Source organism: Nyctibius grandis, chromosome 18 (assembly GCF_013368605.1).
Source record: "Nyctibius grandis isolate bNycGra1 chromosome 18, bNycGra1.pri, whole genome shotgun sequence".
NCBI classification, from domain to species: Eukaryota; Metazoa; Chordata; class Aves; order Nyctibiiformes; family Nyctibiidae; genus Nyctibius; species Nyctibius grandis.
In genome coordinates this window covers 438276-459881 of record NC_090675.1, presented here as the reverse complement: position 1 = coordinate 459881, position 21606 = coordinate 438276, and the positions used below count along the sequence as shown (strand labels likewise).

Sequence of the window (21606 nt, the reverse complement as noted above, 5' to 3'; positions counted from 1 at the left end):
ATCTCCAGAGCAGCTTTGTTACCTCTGCAGAAAATACTGCAAAGGGCACAGACTTGTAACACACATCACTCCAACAATAACAATAACCTCCTGCTGCTGTTCCACACACCAAATTCTCTTACCTAACCAGCACTCCTGCCCACTTCAGGCAGCATTAATCACGGCAGGTTGGATCATCTCGGATGACTCCCAGACAAACCCTAATCTGGATTTAGTTTAGCAGACAACATGCAGACATGATTTAGCTTGGCATTTTTAATATATGTACATACATTATACACACACATTTGTATCACTAACTACACTTTCATAATAATTTCATAACTTTCCACCTCTATAGTCCACATGGAAGAAGAGTCAAACCGAAATTGTAGAGTACTGTGGCCACACCAAACATCTTTTTTTTTTTTTCTTGTACTTGACTGAAGCAACATCTACCTGCTGCCCGTGGTAGCCGGCAGTTGTGTTTCAGTGTGGTTCTTTATCCTCACTTACCCTCTTTTTTGCCTGTGACTAAACCCAGTAAAGAACAGGAGAATTGTCAGGGTACACACAAAGACAGCCCACCATTTTGGCACAATTTAAATCAAAGGATTAGTACTGTGCTCACACCAAACTATCTGAGTGCCTGTAGCACATGAGATACGATGTTTGTGTTTATCTTTGTTTAGTGGGAGGAGCATCTTTGACTACTGAGAACATAAAGCAGCATGTTTTCCTGATACATTCACATTCTGGCTCACATTTGTTCATAGGTCACTAATATCTTACCATTTCATTAGTTACATGAGGCTCATTTAGAAAAAGAAAACAGACCTGTACCAGTCACTTCAGAAAGTGTTTATTCAAAAGCTTCATAGCACCATATTGGTTTTTTAAAACATCCAAATAAAATGCAGCAATTAAAATGTTGGGTTTTTTTTCCATTGAGCATGACACTAACTCCACCTGTGAACATATTTGTGGTTGTTCTTGCTAGTATAACTGAAAAATAGCGCTCCTGTGCACACAGACATAGCCCTGGGCCTTGACATGGGTTATCCAGTCCTAGCTCAATAATGGAAGAATAAAAACAAGTGAAACTGGAAACCTCAAGGAAACAGTTTCCCCCCACCACTAATTCTGCTGGAAGAGAAAATTTTCTCAAGGTCATTTTTAGCAGTTTCAATTCTTATGTCCCCTCCAAAACTGCAGCAAAACTAAAAATGTAAATATATAAAATATTTTGGGCATTTTTTTATGGTACAAGTCAGACCATGGATCGTTAATCTGTAAGTATCTTGATGTATTTGTTCTAACAATCACCTCGCTGTTAATTTTAAAGGCCCTTTTATGGCCATCTTTTCTAGGGAAAACACTGGTCAAAATAATTCTGAGTTACTATGCTGATTTTTATGAAAAATTTACAGTAAAAATCAAACTGCCATTGACAGCACTTGTAATACATTTTCACTGTTAATTTTTTTTCCTTTTCCCTTTTTAGTTTTGCGGAGCAGCCTGTCTGAGAGCTTCATTCAGCCAAGTCAGTAAAGCGCTATTTCCCAAAGATCCTTAATTTACATGTCAAGAATACGGACCATGCTGAGTGCTTGGTCACATTATCATTTGGCTATGGCTTCCAACCACGGGAATTCTCTATTGCATCTACTTCTGGTTCACCGTTAGGAGGCAAATTTTCTGTAGTTCACTTGGCTAAAGCCCCCATAGGGTCCCAGGCTGGCAGAACAATTGGTTCCTGCTGCATCACTGCCAAGACGTCTTCTGGTACATGCTTCTTATCCACCACAACTTCGTACACGTACTCGGAAAACCAGTCATCAGTCATGATGAGGTAACCTGGAGATGAAAACAGTTCATTACAACAGAGAACCGTTACATGAAGCAGTCACACGTACAAGTTTCACCTATGTGATTCGTTACAAACAGGACCTAGGCATACTTTGTATCTCAAGGAAAAAAAAAAAAAAATCACAAAGAAATTAACATATAGGCCAACTGGATTACTTCATGTGCTCTGAAAGACCACGCAAGAAGCCTGCTAGGAAAAACAAGACCCAGAATATTCATTATTTATGCTTCCTCTGTTAGAACAGGCATTGAGAATACTCAAGTGAATTGCAATGCCTTAAAAAAAAAAAAAAGGCATTTAAGGCAGAATGTAAAACTATCTTTAATGGCTTTAATGTAAAGCCATCTAAATCACACTTTGGCTGAACTAAATCTTTATTTTCTCCCTTAATATAATTCTTACTGAGAATTTCAGGGAACAGCCCTTGAACTGGAGGGGAAAAAAGGTCACAGGTTTTAGCAGAAAGCTGCCATTGGAAACAAACTCTTCAAGGTGAGCTGAAAGTAAGAATGACTGGGAGAAAGCAAGAATTTAGAAGACAGATGAGAAGGCTTTATGTAATAAAGTTCCTCATGTCCTTATACAGTATCATCACACAATCAAATGAAACAAGAAAATGTCCAAAGAATATGGACAATAAGTGCATCTATCTACACCATCTTGTTTCTAAAGCAAGAGATCAGATAATTCCCATAAATTAAAAACCCTATCAATTGTAATCCGAGCTAGAAGCCATTTTGGAAACACTGCCAAAGGGAGCTGCCTTGATTATTCTCTCTTCAGGATATGAGTTCTTGGGACACACAAAAACCTCTCACTCCCAAGAGCCAACAAGTAATTGCACCCTGAAAGGATAATGAACTCTGCTTCTGACATCCTGTATCTCAAAGCTTGACAGTGCTGATTAGGATCGCAGTGTCTGAACAAGGAGGAAACGTCAAGCAGAACTTCAGAACATGCAAATAAGTAAGGTCGCTCTTTGAGAAGGCCTGTGCCCGGTGTCACAATGAAAGCCATTATCAATTTCTTCATTAAAAGGAGACACGACTTTATACACAGCAATACATACACCTAACAGCCTGCCTAAGGCGACCCTGAGCTCTGATCCCATCCAGGTAACAGGCAGAAGTGAAAAAGAAACAGAAAAGTTTATTGCATTTCTGGGCAGGGTACCCAATGGAGTTTTACCTCAGGTAATTATCTATTGCTTCTACTCAAACCATTTGTATGTTCAGGCCAGAATATGAGAAAGAACTTGGAACAGCATCATCTTCTTGTAACAGATCACAGCACCTGACTACAAAAGTGTACTCCTCTGTGTATGAGACTGGTCCACGTTTCTCTTAACTTACCCAAAGGAAAACCTGAACACACAGCATTTTAAAACTGACCAGGGAGAAGAGTCAGGGATGAACAGTCTGCAGGTTATTGCATAACCTAAGATTTGGGCACCTGAAAATAAAGCCCTTGGAAGTTCCCAAAGGACCTAGTACAAGCCACTTTGTGCTTGTGCCGTAACTCCTGCACAGGGAGAACAAATTAACAGAGCCTTTCTGTCATAGCATACTTATGGGATGATATATATACACAGATATGGGTACAGACACTGAGTGTCTACAGTTAAATCCTTAAAACGTCTTCATGCAGAAGAGTAAGTATGCAAGGGTCAGTACAAGAGATTAAAAAAGTCAAAAGGGAACTGACTTCTAGCTGGAGATGGACCACAAGAAAGTTCTTTTCATGCCAAAACAAGCAGATGGACCCCTATCAAATGGATGCGATAATGATTTAGAGTTCCCCTCTTGCTTGCTTTTAAAATAAAAAAAGTCCAATGGGATAAGCTGGGTTCAAAGTTAGGTAATGATGTACTGTGTCTCCAGAACAAAAGAGTAAGCAGAATAATTAAACTTGCTTGTACGGCTGACAAAGAGCCAGTAAAACACAGAAAGGAAATATTTGACTGGGAAGTGACATTTTTACCTCAAGAAACAAGCAGTGTTTGTCAGCAGCTGTGTTCGTTCCTTGAGGAAAAACAGACAGGATTCCAAGAAACACTTTTACAACAGATATGAATGTAATTACTAAATATTTAGGAGGCAATGCTACACTGTTCCCAGGGCTTCCCTCTCTCCGGGACAAGCAGTACCACAAGAATTCAGTTCTGCCCACTCCAGAGCATGAGTGTGTAACTAACTTCTTCCCGTGATCCCCAAACCCGGAGTGTCAGTCTTTCCAGTCCTGCACCATGCAGGTCTGAGGACTCAGGTGTGATCTGGCACCTCAGACTGTACTCAGAGAAAAGCAAGAGGGATCCCATGTGAAAAAACACTTCCATTTCCTACCAACGATAAGTCATTTGTTTGCTTGGTTTTTAATGACTCGAGTCTCTGGTGTTTTGTTGGAGGCTGTACCCTTTATCATCCTGTCCAAGAAATAAGGAGTTGGGGCTTACTTGCATCCCCCACACCCAACCGGGCCTCAGCTGGGATGTGCCAAGTTTAACATCATTCTTGGCTGCCTCTTTACTGATGTGGATTCTGGTTCTCTGCACTGGACTTATCCAAGCACAGCTTCCCAATTCCTTAACAAGGCAGATAAGATAAAAAAAAAAATCACTGCCAGACAGACTCAGTGGCATAGCAAGAGCTAGGACAGACTACCCCTCCTACACCAGCTAGTATCGGACACTGAAGAGTGAAAAAGCAGGGCAGGAGGAAGGGGGGAAACCCTGCCAAGTCACCTCTTCTGATGTTTGAGAATGAGCTCTGAAGGATACATCCAACTGCCTTTAGCTCAACAGTGGGTTGTCTGGTCATACCTAAGAAAATCATTCAGGGATTCACCTCCCTGAAAAAAAGTAGTCTGAAATAGAGCGCTGAAGGGATTTTCTGTCAAGGCACTTTTCCAGGCAACTCCCTAACCAGAACAAAATACAGACAATGAGCAAGACTTTCCAGAGACCGTGGTCTCTACCAGAGCAAACCAGATAAATGACAGTGACTCACCCAGAGAAGTTCACACAGATGGCATGCATACAACACATGCATACAAGGTGCAAGCAGGGTTTATTCAAGTCACTCTGGGGTCCTCTTATATTTCAAAGGAAAAAGTAGCTCCTCTTAAATGGCTCTAGAAGAACTTACTCTTGAAAAGTGAATCCATATTTGGAGAAAAGATAACGTCTAGGGAGGGTAAATTGTTACTGCAAACCAAGTGGCAAGTTAAGCTTACAAAGCTGGCAAACAAGTTCAAAGTAATAGACAAGAGAAGGTAACTGGGTTAATTTAGTGTTATTTCTAACTTAAAGCCTGAGGCACTACATTTCTTTCATTTCTAGTTGCTGTAGTTTTAATTTTTTTATTTTGGATTACACGCTCAAAGTGGAGAAAGCCAAAAATGCACATGGCTCTCCACGTGCATCGATCACAGCCTCCGCAGCTCCGTCAGAGCGTTCCCTGGAGCTCCAGCCCAGTAACACTAGCACAGAGCTGCCGCTGTTCGGTCACAGCTCAACAGGTAAACTTTTACTAGCAGCTTCAGGTTTCATTCTACTGCACTGTGGTTTGGGAGTCACAGCCAAGATCCTGAAATTGAGCCCAGTCTTTCTCCAGTTCTAAACTCTGAACCTTGGCCAAGGAGCAGATATGACCAGCAAAATCAAAGTTGCTGACACACACCTATTAACTTCAGAATGTTTGGAGTACTAACCAAAGTCCATGCCAAGCGGTTGTAAAGCAAGTGAGTAAAGCACTTCCTTCCTGGAAGCATTCTTCTAACACTAGTAGCATCTAACATCACAAACCAAGTACCTGGAGTGGCTCAAAACAAAGTGTTCTGACAATAAGAGCACAGCTCTTCAACAAGGCCAAAGTGCAAGGTCCTGCACATGGTTGGGGCAATCCCAAGCACAAATAGAGGCTGAGCAGAGAATGGATTGAGAGCAGCCCTGAGGAGAAGGACTTGGGGTGATGGGTGACAAGAAGATCACCATGAGCCGGCAACGTGCGCTGGCAGCCCAAAGCCAACCGTGTCCTGGGCTGCATCCCCAGCAGTGTGGCCAGCAGGGCGAGGGAGGGGACTCTGCCCCTCTGCTCTGCTCTCGTGAGACCCCCCCTGCAGTGCTGCGTCCAGCTCTGGGGGCACCAACAGAAGAAGGACACGGAGCTGTTGGAGCGAGTCCAGAGGAGGCCACGAAGATGCTCAGAGGGCTGGAGCCCCTCTGCTCTGGAGACAGGCTGAGAGAGCTGGGGCTGTTCAGCCTGGAGAAGAGAAGGCTCCGGGGAGACCTTCTAGCACCTTCCAGTCCCTGAAGGGGCTACAGGAAAGCTGGAGAGGGACTTTTTACAAGGACAAGTAGTGACATGACAAGGGGAACGGTTTTAAACTGAAAGAGGGGAGATTGAGATGAGATATTAGGAAGAAATTCTTTCCTGTGAGGGTGGTGAGACCCTGGCCCAGGCTGCCCAGAGCAGCTGTGGCTGCCCCCTCCCTGGCAGTGCTCAAGGCCAGGTTGGATGGGGCTTGGAGCAACCTGGTCTGGTGGAAGGTGTCCCTGCCCGTGGCAGGGGGGTTGGAACTAGATGATCTTTAAGGTCCCTTCCGACCCAAACCAGTCTATGATTCGAACTAACCAGGCATTTTTATATTTTATATTCTGTATTATACATAAAGGTGCTTAAACAAAATAGTTATTAGTTTGTATTTGGAGACAAGTTTTTATGTTACTTTTTAGTATTGATTTGGCTTCTTTACTTAATCCAGCATTCCAGAGTACATTTTACTATTGTCGCATTGATGAGTCTTGAAGGCTGAACATCAACAGTCCCATTGTTTTGTCAAGACTAAAGATTTTCATTGGATACTTTGCTGTGAATGTATACAGCTAACTCAGAACAGACACTGCTGCAAGACCAAGGGGCCAGAACATGAATTAAGATGCCGTTCCAAGAATATTCTATGTTTTAGTTAGCTGTTCACGTATAAGATATCAAAAGCTTATGAGTAAGACCACATCCTAAAACAGAGTTTTCCAGAAATAGTCTATTCCCAGAAGAAACCCCAAACATCCTGGGAAATTTCAGCCATACCAAATCTTCTAAGCACAACATTTGGGATTAATGCACAACAGAAAAATGTGGTCAGCAATGACTGTTGTGTTATGGCCTGGGACACAGTGAAGCCTGGCTTGGCACGCTCCTCAGGGCGCTGGCTTATCGTGCCACAGCTGAGTCCGCATCCGGCCTGTCTCAGATAGGACACAACAAAAATCAAGGAGATCTCGCTCCACTCGATCATTTAGGAAAAGCTGACTGACTGCAGGCCTTGGCAGAGCAAAGCAGAAACGCTCTCACACCAGCAGCCCCACTCGCCCAGGGCCAGGGGAGGTCCGAGCTGGCCCCAGAGCAGCACTCTCTGGTCATCCCCAGGCCGAGCAGGGAAGCGCCTACAAGCAATTTCCTAAACCACCGCTCGGCTGTGACTCACCACTGTGCCCACACTGCCTGCCCGTGTGCCATGCCAGGCTGGCACCTCCACCCCGCTACAGCCCTGACAAATCCTCTTTAGAGGAATAACAGTGCAGGCTGAGCCAGTCACCAACAGGAAAGCAAGTCCATGCAAAAAACCTGGCATGAGTGCAACTGCATGTTAAGTGTGGATTTTGTTGCTAGTGCTTGTCACACCAGAGAGGAACACTGCAAGGATGCTGCAGGTCACATTTTCAGCATGGCTTCAGAAATGCAACCAGAATTATGATTTTTTAAAAATTTTTTTTTTTAGACAGGTTTTAGAGCTAGAAGAGTTTACATTGCAGCTGTTCACAGCACAAGCTGGAACCAGCCATACTCTCATTTCCCCACTTACAAAATCACTAAGTAAAAGCTTGCAGTGATTGATAAACAGTGCTTTAAAAGAAAATAGAAACCACTTAGGTTTCACACATGACTCAGGAAGATTATTTAAGTAACATCAGCCACAGCCAGCATGAGGTCCCAAAGATGAGACAGCTGTTGCATACAGATTTAAGCTTAGTTCTATTACCAAAAACTTTAGCACACTTAGAAGTATTGCACTGAAGTCTTTACTTCTGCTTTAATACTAGAAGGAGAAAGCATTTCTACACAGTGCACTTCTGGGAAGTGATCCCATCCTATTTGATACTGCAAAGCATTTCCTATTTATTGTCCCTTTATTAAAAGATTGGTTCACGTGCCCACTGGGATTCTCGGTATTTCAGGCAAAGTCCTACCATATTTTCAAACTAATACCACCAGATTTTGCAGACTTGTGTTCTGCAAAGGATTATGAGCAACAAAACAGCAAAGGTTCTGCTCTCTCCCTAACACACTTGTCAAACTCCTAAGCTGCTGGGTTTTTGACAGGGGAAAATAGCTGGCAATTTACTTGTGACCCTGGTATACAACCCTTAGGAAAATAAGCAGCTTTACAGCAATAAACTAATCAACCTTAAAAAAGTTATTTTATCAAAGTTTATTACTTTAAATACTTCATTATAAGAATGTTAGATAAATTTTCTAGAACTCCTTTGATAAGCCCTACTACTCTCAACAGGCCCTGTAACTCTTTGTGGTACACTCTACAATTACTAATATTAATGTGACCTGACAGGATGTCACTCAACGTCTCACAGAGAAAGAGAGAAGGTAACCGTTATTAGCCAGATTACTTAAAAGTTAGTCTGAATCCATCTGATCTGGTGAAAGAAGTCTACCAGTATCTTCCCATTACCTTCCACACACTAAACAGGGTGGTTATTAGATCATGAAAAGCTGTAACGACAATGTATGCCCCACATCATTAAGCTATATTCAGAGTTCCACCTCCAGCCTCCACAGGGGCTTCTGTCAACTTTGTCCTCCTGCCCTTGGGACCAAGATGCCCTCTCTGTCAAGAAGCGTCAGTGTCAATCACTTATGGCCATCTCCCAAAAAATCCAATTGCCTCTACAGTTGAACTTGCAACCACAGCATCAAGTTTATCCAGTGACATTTCCTGCTTCTCCGTTCAAAGTTTACATTCAATTTACTTAGATGTAAATCACATTTAAGTGAAGAATGTTTGTCTTCCAGGAAAGCAGTGCCATAACTCAGTGATCCACATGCTGTTTGCAGGCTTGTTTCATGGTGAAGGACACACAGCACATCCCCTTTCCCCCTTCAACCTCCTTATTTCCAAACACTAAGTTCAGCTTTCTGTTCCCGTGTCTATGAATTACCTTTATTACCACGGTCTTCACCCCAGGAGTTTTCCACTCTCCATTTCTCAAATGCCTCTTCTTGCCCATCCTGTGACAAAACAAGTCAATGGCTAGTCAGTAGTGAAGGTCCATGTGAGTTTATAGCAGCCAAACTTTCCATGTCTAAATCCAGCACCAGCAAACCACAGAACTCCACTCCCAAACATCTACAGGCAAGTTTCAGACAATGGTTTCTTGCTAACAGATGGAGAAATGTAATTTTCAAAAATACTTGTCTATCAGCTTGTATAAAATATGAGGAAATGTGGTCAAGAAGAGAGCCTGCAATAAATATTTATTTTAACCAGAAATCTTAAATTGAACTCAATTCTAGTTTGGACTTAACTGACAGACAGGATTTAAGCAGCCTTCCCTATCCCCTGTCAGGGCATGGAGGCCTTCTGAAATGCAGAACGCAGAGCTTGCTTGAACTAGGAAACAGAGGAAAGGAACAAGGACAATGAAGCAACTGTAATAATTGAGAACAGCATTAGTAAGAGCAAGTGCAAACACTTGAAGAATCTAGCTGAAGGATACAGCTCCGAGGTCTGGTGCTTTGAAAGATACACAAGGCTTCTAGCGAGCCTGAAGTACATTTGACACCACGTTCAGAAGCGTGGGGTATTCTGGCCTGCATCGTGTAGATCTGAAGGCTGGCTCCCATCTACCAAGCACATAAAAGCACTGAAACCAACTTCCTAGACTTGCTGTGCCACAAAGTGAACTGCTGCTTCCTTCAAGCAGCCTCTCATGAGGAACAGTAGGTCCCTTGAGGAACCAGAGAATAGTTATTTCTTTTGCTACCAAAATATTTTTTTTTAATACAAAAAACTAGTCTGCAACACGCCCCATAAACCCATTTTTAATATTCAATGGAATATTGTTGTATTGCTTCTATTCTCACTTTAAAAAGATACAGGACAGTCCTTAAAATGAGACACTGGAGAGCTACCAGACTAAGGATAAGTCAACTCTTGATGCTATCTCAGACAAACTGGGATAAACATGTTTATGTACATTAAGTTTTTAACCAAAAGGTACATTTAATCCACATCAATTTTTTATGTTGTAAAATTGTAATAGGATTTTTTTAAATCTTCAAAGCCTTTTTATTAAGTAGGTAAATCCAAAGTATTACATTTTACAACTCAGTTTATCAAAGCTCCCTTAGATTAAGTTAAGGTTTAATATAAGACAACATGTTCAAACAAAAAGTAGAAACAACTTAGTCCATTTTGAATATGGAAAAGCCTCCAAATGCTGAACTTATTCCAGCATAATTTCTTTTTAACGACCTTTTCATTTTAGAGATACCATCCATCATATACTGATCTTACACATATCCTTTTCTTTAAGAAATCAGGTCACATTTGATCACATTTTATGCAACTATACATTTAGGTATGCAAAAGAATGAATTTAAAAATACAGACTACAGCTGTCAGTGAAGTGCAGCCAGTAACGGGCTACAATCAATACAAACATACACACTTCACTCGTGAATAGATAAAATAGGTTTTAAACACTAGAAAAGTATCACTTCAAATATCTAACTGAAAAACAATGCACATCTTTAAAAAAAATTTCCATCTGATACACAAAATAGACGTGTTGAGAGCTCAGAATGCAGAACATAACAGGAAAAATTAACAGAGTTGTAAAAAGTAACTCAGAAGAATTCTTATGACTCAGCAGTCCCATCTCAAGCCCTCAAACTCCAGAGCTCAAGCAAACTCCTTCAGTTATATGCAAGCTGTTAGTTCTCAAGCCAAGGTCATGTTGGACAGGAAGAGATCACTTCAAAGAAACTTTAATAATGACAGCTTCTGGAAATCAATGGAAAACATCAACACTGCAGATAACCCCGAGTTGTAAATTTTTACATGACTCTTTTTACTTCATGTGTGCTTTGTTACACTGCCAGGAGCAGATTTAGTTGGGGGTTCATCTCAGCCTACTGTCTGCCACAGAGCTATTTTGGACACCATTTTCCTTCCCTAATTATGAGTAGGTCAGAGAGATCACATGCCAGCAAGTTGCAGGAGGTCAAGAGTGTTGCAGAGTGCCTCCTCCCCAGCATTTTAACAGAAGGAGCTTCATAGATCGGACTAACCATTGCAGTAGGACATGGCAGAAAATACTTGCTGTCATACTAGATTTCTTGCCTAGCAAGATACATCAGAACCTGTATTTAAAAATCAGTTAACATAGGTTTTCTGGTATCTTACAAATAGAAGCCAACTTACTTTTCCCTTTCTCCAATAAAAGTTTGTGGGCAGAAGGAAAGAAGCCCTTGACTTGTCTAAAATTCTTCCCTCCTTGTGAAATATTTCTAGTTCTGAACACTCAGACACTAACAACCCAGGGAGAATAGACAACCCAGACCTTGTGCAGCAGGGTGTTGTGGCACAGCTTGCATACTGTGAACGAGCCCAGGACACAAACAAGCTGCCGGAATATTCAAATCCATCCATGCAAACATCAGAAGTTCAGGAGGGAGACTCTACCTTCTCGGTGACAGCTGTCAGGACCATGGCATGGGTCATCATTGATTCTCCAAAGATTAATCGTTCGGCTTTGTTCATGTTCTTGACCGAGACACCAAACACCAGCTCATGGTTATATCTATTAAAAAGCCACATAAGCAATATCAGAAAGGATGCGGGGAGGACTCTCACTAGTAAATCAGGGCATCAGTAGACTGCACTGTCCCAGGAGCCAGTGCACAGCTGTACAAATTCAACTATTTTCAGGGTCAGAGTAAATGCAAAACCTGATCCCTTTAGGAGTTTCTCTCACCAGATACTAGACAATTCAAATGAGTAAGAATAGTTCACAAACCGCTTGTAGTGCATCTTTAGAGGATTAAGATTTTAGCTAACAAGTGAAAAGAAATTCTGTTGCTGCTCAATTACTTAAATATACTCTTTTGGGGTATATAATCCAAAGTATGTACAAATTAGTTCCTCAAGCAGCTAAAGGACTGTTTATATCCTAGCCAAGTATCCAAAATGGTATTCAGTTTTGATTTTCTACTTACATATTCATGTCATTGATTCCCAGCTTGCCATAGAAGTGCTTTGCAACATCGCAGCCAAACCACACAGCCTACAAACAGAAGGAAGGGTCACGTCGAGGCCATATCCCAGTGAGTTTTACATGACAAGGCTTGCACCATGCCATCCATGAAGCGAAACCAAACAAACCTCGCCATCCTTAATAGATGCTGCAGCTAATTTTTTCAAGACATCAATGGGCTGGTTGTTATAGAGCGTTTTCCTCCCTCCTACCATGTTGCCCAGGAACTCCACTGTATACAGCCTGTTGTACGGGTTCTGAGGTCGAGGATCGTTCACTAGACAAATCTGCCAAAAAACAAGATGCCATAAATTAAGGTGCAACTTAAGTCTTTGCAAAGTGAATCTAGATGGACTGCAGAGAACTGCTTTTGTCCCAGCTAGCTGTCTGTCCCACTAGCAAACGAGCCATTAGGCTAAAATACCAGGGGTGTTTTTTTAAGGTTTTGTTTGGTTTTTATTTTAAGTTCACCTCATACCTGTGGAAGAGCAGCTTTGCCTGTTATTCCTGCTCTCTAATGGCCGTCTTATGGCATTTTGTAACTGATTTGATCATTACATATATTATCATTACAGAATCATTATGGAAGTGCAACGCAACATCACAGCTAATTGAAGGGTAGAGCACAAACAGGAGAATGGGGAGAATAAACACAGGGCCATCTTTGACTTGTGGGAGTGGTACCCATCCCATATGGTGCAGTTACAGGGGTGGACAGTACGCTTGCAACAGTGGAAAATAAGTGGCTTGGTAGCAAAAGAAGGTCTTGGGAAGCTACTGCCTTTCAGCACCCCCAACCTTGTCCTCCATGTTGAAGTAAGGCTTCACGTGCTCATTGTAGAACTGGACTGGTGTCACAGGGCCGTATTTGTGGTAGTTCTTCTCCTTATCACGGAACTCCCAGCAGAAGGTCTCCGGAGGGCTGCCCAGGCAAGTACTCACTATTCTGAATACCTGCCCAGAGAAGCAAACAGCTGTGAACTTGCTGAAACATGCAGGTCTGTCTCTCCTACCACAGCAATGCCACTGATGAACGGATTTCTCCATGTGAGAACCAGCTGGAGAAATGGGATCTTAACGGCCACCTTTGAAGATGAATAAACATACACACATGAATTATTTGCATTCAGCTCTGGAAATTGAAGTGCTTCAACAGTTCAAAACCAATCGGAAAGGCCACAGAAAATCAACAGAATCTCTCTCCATTCTCACGCTCTACCTTCTCCACCAAACCACCAGGCAAAACAGAAGCTTAAGGTTGAACGTATCAATTCCAGGTTATCCTAGGAATGCAGCAGCCAAAAGCAAAAGCCAACACAGTGCCCAGTCTCATTCCAACATTTCATAAGTAATTCTGAAGCTCCTCCAACAAGATGCTTTCCCAGTGCAAGAGAAACTTTATCATGATTTAAAGGCTTAAGCATTCAGCATCACCTGTTCCACCAGGTGGTTTGCCCCATGCAGAGACAAACTGGACCATTTAACATGCATAAAGCAAAGCATTTTATCCCAGTGTTTCCCCTGTACTAATCCTTTTTTTCCTGTAATGTTCATTTGGATTTCAAAGATGGGCCTTTGCTTCTTTTCAAAAGCCTAAAATAATCTTCTCGTCTGTTTTAATACATTTAACAATGTCTCGGTTTAGGGTTGAGCTGGCAGGTTATGTAATTTAATTCAAGATCCCTGCCTGCTGACTGTGACATCCGTTGCAGCTGGCAGCTTTCTGTTCATTTTTAGTACAAAATGTTGACCAGATTTCAAGTCATCAGACTCCCTATAAATCTGAATATGAGACTGCACTTAATCACTCCTGTCCTTTCTCACAGGGCTCATCATAAAATGTGCTAATTCGTAGGCAGTGTAACCAGATGACTGGCCTTAGGGCGATTTAGCAGGACCTGCCACAGGTACTCTGGGGACAGAGAATTCAATCATATTTAAGCAGGTTTGAATCTGTTTTACTTCAGCTGTCACTGGTCTACATCAGCTCTGTTCATGTCTTGAGCACGAGACAAATCTTTTCCTTGCAAGGAGCCAACAGGTTATTTAAAATAAGAGAAGGGGGTGTCAAATCTCAACTGCACCTTCTGCACTAGGATCCAACGCCTGTGGTTTGTGCCAGCTGTCAGCCTTCACACTTTCCTCTCACCAACTCTGAGGAGAGAAGACAGAATACCTTACCCAAAGCTGACTTACTCTTTCTGGCACCAGTTGAGCTGATTTATACGGATCCCCAGGCTCCATAAGAACTAGCTTTGTGCCAGCGTGCACGTTGTGCTGACGGCAAAAGGAGTGCATCATGCTAAGTAACACTATTTGGCTGAGCAGAAAATACAAGTAAAGGTGTTCTTGCTCCAAGCAATTTAGGAAAACAAGTAAAGAGATTAATTATGAGTTGAAACAAGGGTGTGGGCTTGGTGTTTTTACTGGAGGAACTCACACATTTATTTCTCAATAATTATGTTAAAGAGCAAATGTAAATCCCTAAACAACTATAAATATTTAATTTTGCACAGACTGCATGAAAGGTAGCATTTGCTGTGGATACACCCACATTACCTCAGCTAACCCCAAGTGGTGAGAGATGAGGCTATGGAAACAAAATAAGCAAGAAAAATGCCTAAAAGGAGAGCAAGGAGCAAGTGGGCTCCAGCCAGAGGAAGGAAAGTGATGGAGACAGAAGTCTCAAGTTAACGGAGGCAGCAGAGCCTGGGAATGGCCTCCCTCAATTGTTGTGCCACCACACCCACCATAGGCCATCTCTTAGTATCTCACAAGCTTCCTCTATCAATAAATAAGCAGACATATTTAAACTAAAAGGTGACCTATATCACTCTAGCGACAACTAGAACCAAGATAAGGTAAAGATATAGTGGCCTGTGCTAAAAACCAAAATGAATGAGGAGGGGAAAAGAAGGACACTCCTGATAAGGAAGAGTCTACAAAGGAGAACAGTCAAGGAAGAAAAATTCACTCACATGCACTGCACTGATTTCAGCTGCTGACCTGCTGTGCACTGGTTTGATAAGAATGTTTATACCATTCTGGAGTGAATATTTAATCTTGTGTTCCAGTACAACTGCCCCATTTTAGCTAGAGTGCTGCCTCCCAGCACGAGTGAACCAAGATTTGCTATGCAAATAAAACTTCACAGAATAAAATCAAGTTCTGCTTTGCCACATACAAAAATAGATGCAATACCACATATATACATATAAACACATGAAATAAAAGTGATCTCAAACCTTAAACTAAGTGGTTTTAAAGTATACAAGACAGGTGCAATTGCACGTTCCAACTACAACATTTATTGAAAGTAAATCCACTTAAGTTGCAAACCACTATTACCACTGCAAGAGGAAATACTATGTCAACTTCAGAGAATTAAGCACATTTTTACCGAGCAGCAAATTGCAATCAGTTAATGAGCCTCTAACGCCGGTTCCAGGATCCTTTGTCAGAGGGCAAGAAGCTCTAAACAAATGAAGAGACATTTTGCAGTGAACTGTATGTCATTGCCCTGAAAACAAACATCTCTAAGAAGCTTTTGATGTCTGCTGTAAAATCCTCCAAGAGCTTTTGGACACACACACTGGATGTAAATTATATTAATTCGCTGTTGAACTAAGTGCTGATTGGCAACACGCTCAGGTAGGCTCAAAGCACAGAATTACTGTTGATCTTAAGGCATACATTTCATAAAAGGTTTAGTTTCAATAACATAACTCAAGGAACACGAATCAATCTTCTTTTTTAATCTAACCTTAAAATTAGATAAAAAGAAGCTACAAGTTTTTACACAAAGTGCAAAGATGAATTTCCAAAAATCAAACCAACACATTAATCAATACTTGCATATTAGTGGGACTGCCTAAAGCTTTACAGAAATAGCCCTAGGTAGGTTCTGCCTAATACTGATGCTTGTTGGATTGCAGAAAAACTAACACATAACCAAAACATTTGATTTCTTGAGTCATCTAAAGACAGACATTGACACCACTTGGTCACTTTTCATCGTATGTTTGAGAAACAAATGAAATATACACCTTTTTTTTAATGCATGTACTTGGTAAAACTAAAACAGCCTGAACTTTTAAAATTAGTTTTGGCTATTTAAGAATCAAGCATGGGGACTACTGAATAAAAAAATGTCATGTCTTACTGTATATTCCATGTGAACAGATGGAGGGCCAGCCACTACACCCGCTGCATACTACAGACTTGCTGACTGATCTGATTTTGAGTTAATTCACCCAGCCAGAAACAGATGCTGCGATTCCTTCCCCTGCTGCCCCCCAGTATCAGACCACAGCTGGAGTCAGCCCTGTGCTCAGCCCACATCTTGTCCATCATGCAGAGAACTCCCTTTTGTTGTTCTTTCCTGCTCTCTTGTGGGGACTTTCTGCAACAACACTAGTGCTGCAAGATTTTACATTTAAAGCCATCAGAATGCAATTTTTCCTACTGTTTAGGAAAGCCTGACAGGCCACTATTTTGACCTAAGATACAAAATGCTGCTTTCCTACAGAAAGGAGCAGATGTCTCTAAAATGTCACAGCTCTGGAATCTATAAATTCAAGATATTTGTCTGGAAGTATTTGAAAAATTCAGAATGAGATGAGCAACAAGCCACTTAAAAAATTCACTTGAATACCTCCAAGCACGTTTCCATACGAAACATTCCTAGTTAGGCAAACAAAAGGCAGTTGTTTTGGCTGATCCAAAAGCTATAGAACAAGAGTAAGCAAGAAATCTCATCCATTTTAGCCTCATGTTCCACGAAGATTCACGTCACACAAGTATATTTACCTCTTCTATCATAGTGTCCATTGCAGCACAAAGTTCTCCTCTCATTGTTCCACTTTCCACCATATTTCTTAGCCGCAAACAGTACTCTCTCATCTGTTTAAAAAGAAAGTAATTTTATAAGAAGAGTATGAAAGCTGCCACCTAATCAGTTTTCAGGACTTCCTAGCTGGTTGGTTCAAGCACCTATTTTACTCTTCATAACACGTTTTCAAAATGAAAAGAAAATTCCTTTGTTAGATACCGATCCTTTAAAAAAAACCAAACAAGATAACAGAATTATTTAAAAGATGACAAAAAAATCAGAAATTAACAAATAGTTGCCACTCAATTCCTGTTTTCCAACCATCATTTGAAGCTTACAGCCCTTAGGTTTTCTTAAGGCTTGATTTCTCTCGGTCCAGTAACTGATGACGCAACATCCATATGCATTACCACCTCTGTGACTCAGAAAGAACAAACTGTCTTCATACTGTAAAATTTATTTTGCAATTCTAATGCATAATTGATCTCTTGGTTGATAAAAAGAACAGAGCATTTCCCCACTGCAAGCAGAATTGCAGTAAGAGCAGCACATGCTTCCCATTACTGTCACCATCCATAAGGCCAGGAACAGTGAGTGGGGCTCCCATAAGACCTGCTGCTTTGCAATGTTCAAGACTAGAATAACATTAACACCATTCATTACGTCTATGCTTATTTCAGCACAATTTTACATTTTTAATGTGGATTTCAGCAGGCAATTTTCCCTGAGCATGTAGTGTATGAACTGGAAAAAAAAAATAACCAAAGCCCACTGTAAAAAAAAAAATGCTTTAATTGCCTTTTTATCTAGCTACCTACACTAGCATCTTCCCAGATTAACTCATTTCTGCAGTTCAGGGAGCAAGCTTACACCTTCCTTCAGACAAAGCTGCACACTTCTATACTGAAAGCTGATTTTTAAGATTCAGTTTTTGAAAATACTTTTTTTTAAATCTTTTCCCTCAAATTTGGCAGTAATCTCTAGAAACCTTGGCATACTGGTAGATGAAATATTGAGGCGGCAGAAAAACAAGTCACCAAATGCCAAGTGCTAGTTTTGCAGAAACAGACTTAATCAACCACACAAAGAATTAACATTTTGGAAATTCGAGGATTAGGAACAATTGCTACTAAAACCATGTGAGGTACTTTCAAGCTACTGAAGCCAGGCAATGGCCATCTACCACTAACACACCTTCCCCCTCCATGTTTCAATATTAACATCACACTTTGCTGAGACTTTAGGCTGCTTTTTGAGTAAAAGCAAGTTCAGTCACTGAGATTCACTTAGTACTTCGGTCAATAAAGAAGAATTAAGGTGGCTAGGAACACTTGGAGCAGGGTCATTCCCATCCCATCCCCTTAATTGTATCATCTAAATCAGTTTTACCTTATGATTCAAGATCTCATTCATCCTTCTAGTAGCCTCTGTGGTGTGAGACTCGGGGAAGTTTTTCTTGGGGACAACACCATACTTTTCTGAAAGTAATAAAGCTGTGGGTTAACAATCGTCTTTTCCGAACAGCAGATGCTGGTGCTTCTGCTTATACCCACACAAAAGCTAAATACAGTTGGGTTTTGTGCAGAGATTATAAGGTAAAGTCTCTTATTTAAAGGTTACAAGAATTCAAAGTTTACATTTTAACTTCTGACTGAATCTTGACCTCTGATCTGCATTCCACAGGGATCCAAGTGGAATCCCTGAATGGCTCAGTATCATTTAATTAAACACTTTTAAATAGTTCTAAACTAATTAGTGCTTTTTAAGAAGCTCTTTTCACCAGAAAAAAACCTGATTACTTGAAAATTAAGCTCCTGAAGTATCTTCTAAAAAACTGGGCCTCTTTTGAATTATTCCATGTATTTTAGTTAAGTGACTAACGTCCCAGGCTCCTTTCCTCCTCAACGTTTATAAAACACCTGCAACAGCTCAATTGCTTCCTACGTTACGGTACCAATTAAAGATCACACCACACAAGGCTCTGGATGTAACAGCAGCATCCAAAATCTTCTCTGTCCTGATTAAATATTTATAACAATTGGATGGGGAAAAAAAGTAACCTCCAGGCTTCAAAGAAACAAATCCCTTTTGTGATTCTAAACTTACATTATTGGCTTGTTGATTTACAAAGGCATCACATTGTTTCACAAGTGAAAGCAAATGTAATTCAGACAGAGAAGTATCTCCTTAATCAGCATAAGGAAGATCCCAGTTAAGCTGATCTTTGCAAGACCAGCATTGCCACATTCCACATCATTTCCCTCTCACTGATCTTCATATCATCTTTCTTCAGGCTGCAACTCTCTAAGTCGTTTTGCTTCTGCCTTGTATACACCCCCTGGTCTAACAATGGTTTTTCCTTACCATGTGCTCAAAAAACTGTATACATGGATATAAACAAACAATGCCAAGTCAACGACTGAAGTAAAAGGGGATTGAACCTTTCTGCTAAATGGAAAGTCTGAGCTATCTAATTACTTCTGTTGATCTTCTGAGCTTCCATCAGCAGCAGCAATATGCAAGAGTGAAGATCCCAGACAAGATTTAAGCCTAATATTTATAAGCTGGAACAAAAAAGGTCTTTGATTAAAAAACAGAGTGGCTAATGGCATCATGTTCCTTAGCAAGCTTCAAGTCTCAAACTCAATTTCTTCTTCTATTTCATTCCTCATCTCTCAAACCAGTGTGCAATTTCAGAAGGGCTCCTAGTGACCTCTTACCAATAATGTTAACCAACATATCCCATTGTCCACCATCATTCGTGGGGTTGGAGAGCAGGAACTGTATCAGCCTTCCTTCCACAGGCTCCTTTTCCTGAGCTGTTTCCACAAAGGCATTTAAAAAGTAGTAACAACGTTCGACCTGGAATGGACAGACAGGAAAAACAGATATTTTATGTGTGACATCGTGCATTAATTCATTCTTGAGTACTCAGTTCTTCAGAAGTCCTAACTAGATGGAGCTACCTCCTGCTCATCTACCAATGTTCTTATTTCCCCTCTAGCATTCCAGGGCTTATCCTATGAACTTATTTCTGTTACAGACCAAATATTTAGGAGTGAGTTCACACAGAGCTGGAGGGCAGGCGAACTGGAAATGTGAAACACAAGTTACGCGATGAAGCCTGGCCCAAACTAGTACTAGATTTTCTCAACTTCCCTTAGGAGAAAAAAGCAGGCACACAGCTTGCAGATCAGCAGGTCACAAGCACGACCGAAAGTTACAGTAATGTTTCCCCTGAGCCTCCTACACGTAACTTTTCCAATACACACAACACTTGAAAGACAACTTTTACTATTCCAGAACATTAACATCTTCACAACTTTCTTCTCAAGCTGAAAGTCCCACTTTGCTCAACTCGCATTTAAAATAGAGATTTCAAGAACTTTTGAAGTTTCTTCACATGCACATTTTCCACCTGGATTGTGAAGATGGTCCAGCCTCAAAGAAATTCTGCCCCACTATGAATACCCGACGGCATAAGCCGTCCTGGCACAACCTGTACTACTGTACCTTATCCCAGAAAAAGAGATACGACTGGCTGAATTCAAACTCTTCGATGTTGTATTTCTTCATGAAGGGAAGACGCATTGCATTGAGACAGGAAAAGATCCAACATCTCCCTGAGAGATCAAAGGAACAGAAATTAAAACTGGAATGTTTAAGAGCTGCGTAAGGATTTTTTTTATTTTTTTAAACACAAGATTCATGACACAGTTCTGCCTCAGGCCTTTGGCCACTGTTCTGGCTGGGACTGTAGAACACCAGAAAGCTCACAAATCCTTTACTGCAAAGGCAGGTCTCTCATCTGATTTTATCTCATACCACACAGAGGGGAGAACAGGCAAGCGCTGCAAGTCTGGATGGAGACTGTTACTAACTCCCGGGGATGCTGCAGGGATTCAGTTTTGCTCGGAGCCCGACAGAAGGGCTCCAGAGGCGGCCCCGGCCCGCGGGAGCGCAGTCAGCGTTACCCACCCCCCGCCAGCCCCCGGCCCCTCACCCGAGTTCTTCTGGTTGGTGACGGGCTTGCCCTCGGCGGGCACGGCGTGCTGGAACACCTGCACGGTCTCCTGCACCACCCGCCGCTGCAGGCACACCTCCAGCGGGTCGCTGCACGTCGCCACGTTCTGGGCCAGCAGGAACCGGGGCTCGGCCCGCAGCCGCCGCGTGAAGGCGGCGGCCTTCTCCGTGCTCAGCCCTGGGGACACGGGGCAGCCGTCACCGCCGGCCACGCAGCCCCCCGCAGCACCGACACCCCCCCCCCCCATCCCTCCGGTAACCCCGCCCCCCCCCCCCCCCCGCCATTGCCCCGGTAGCGGTGTGCCTCCCGCCCCCCCCCCCCCCCCGGTAATTCCACACCCCGGGGCGCGCTGCTGAGGTAACCGGCCCCCCCTCATGGACGGCCCCCCAAGCCAGCCCATTGCCCCGGTAACGGCCGGCCCCGCCCCTCACCGCGAGCGTTCATGGCACCGGCGGCGCGAGCTGCCGGAACGCAAAGCGCCGCTCAACGGGCGGGCCCAGCGCAGGGCGCGCGCCCCGGCGGAAGCGGCTCTTATAGCCCCGGCACCGGAAGCAGGAAGCGGGGCCCCG

At 42.3% G+C, this 21606-nt stretch overlaps 1 protein-coding gene across 1 annotated transcript; it reads right to left on the bottom strand.

Moving 5' to 3' along the window:
* Positions 1-825: 825 nt before the first annotated feature.
* On the bottom strand, positions 826-21573 carry BLMH (bleomycin hydrolase). The gene is made up of 12 exons (XM_068415799.1): positions 21469-21573; positions 21017-21214; positions 20527-20636; positions 19734-19875; positions 18403-18491; positions 16992-17084; positions 12981-13136; positions 12311-12469; positions 12145-12212; positions 11612-11729; positions 9084-9153; positions 826-1836 (listed from the first exon to the last, which is right to left on the bottom strand). The coding sequence occupies exons 1-12, from the start codon at positions 21479-21481 to the stop codon at positions 1685-1687; spliced, it is 1368 nt and encodes a 455-aa protein (XP_068271900.1). The 5' UTR covers positions 21482-21573; the 3' UTR covers positions 826-1684.
* Between the last annotated feature and the right edge of the window lie 33 nt (positions 21574-21606).

What these genes read in the sequence shown, in the direction of transcription:
- BLMH (XM_068415799.1), bottom strand. An exon ending in TATGTTGGTTAACATTATTG is followed by an intron (nt 18,492 to 19,733) that starts GTAAGAGGTCAC and finishes TATTACTTTCAG; the next exon opens with AAAAGTATGGTGTTGTCCCC. An exon ending in GGAATCAATGACATGAATAT is followed by an intron (nt 11,730 to 12,144) that starts GTAAGTAGAAAA and finishes GCTTTTTAATAG; the next exon opens with ATATAACCATGAGCTGGTGT.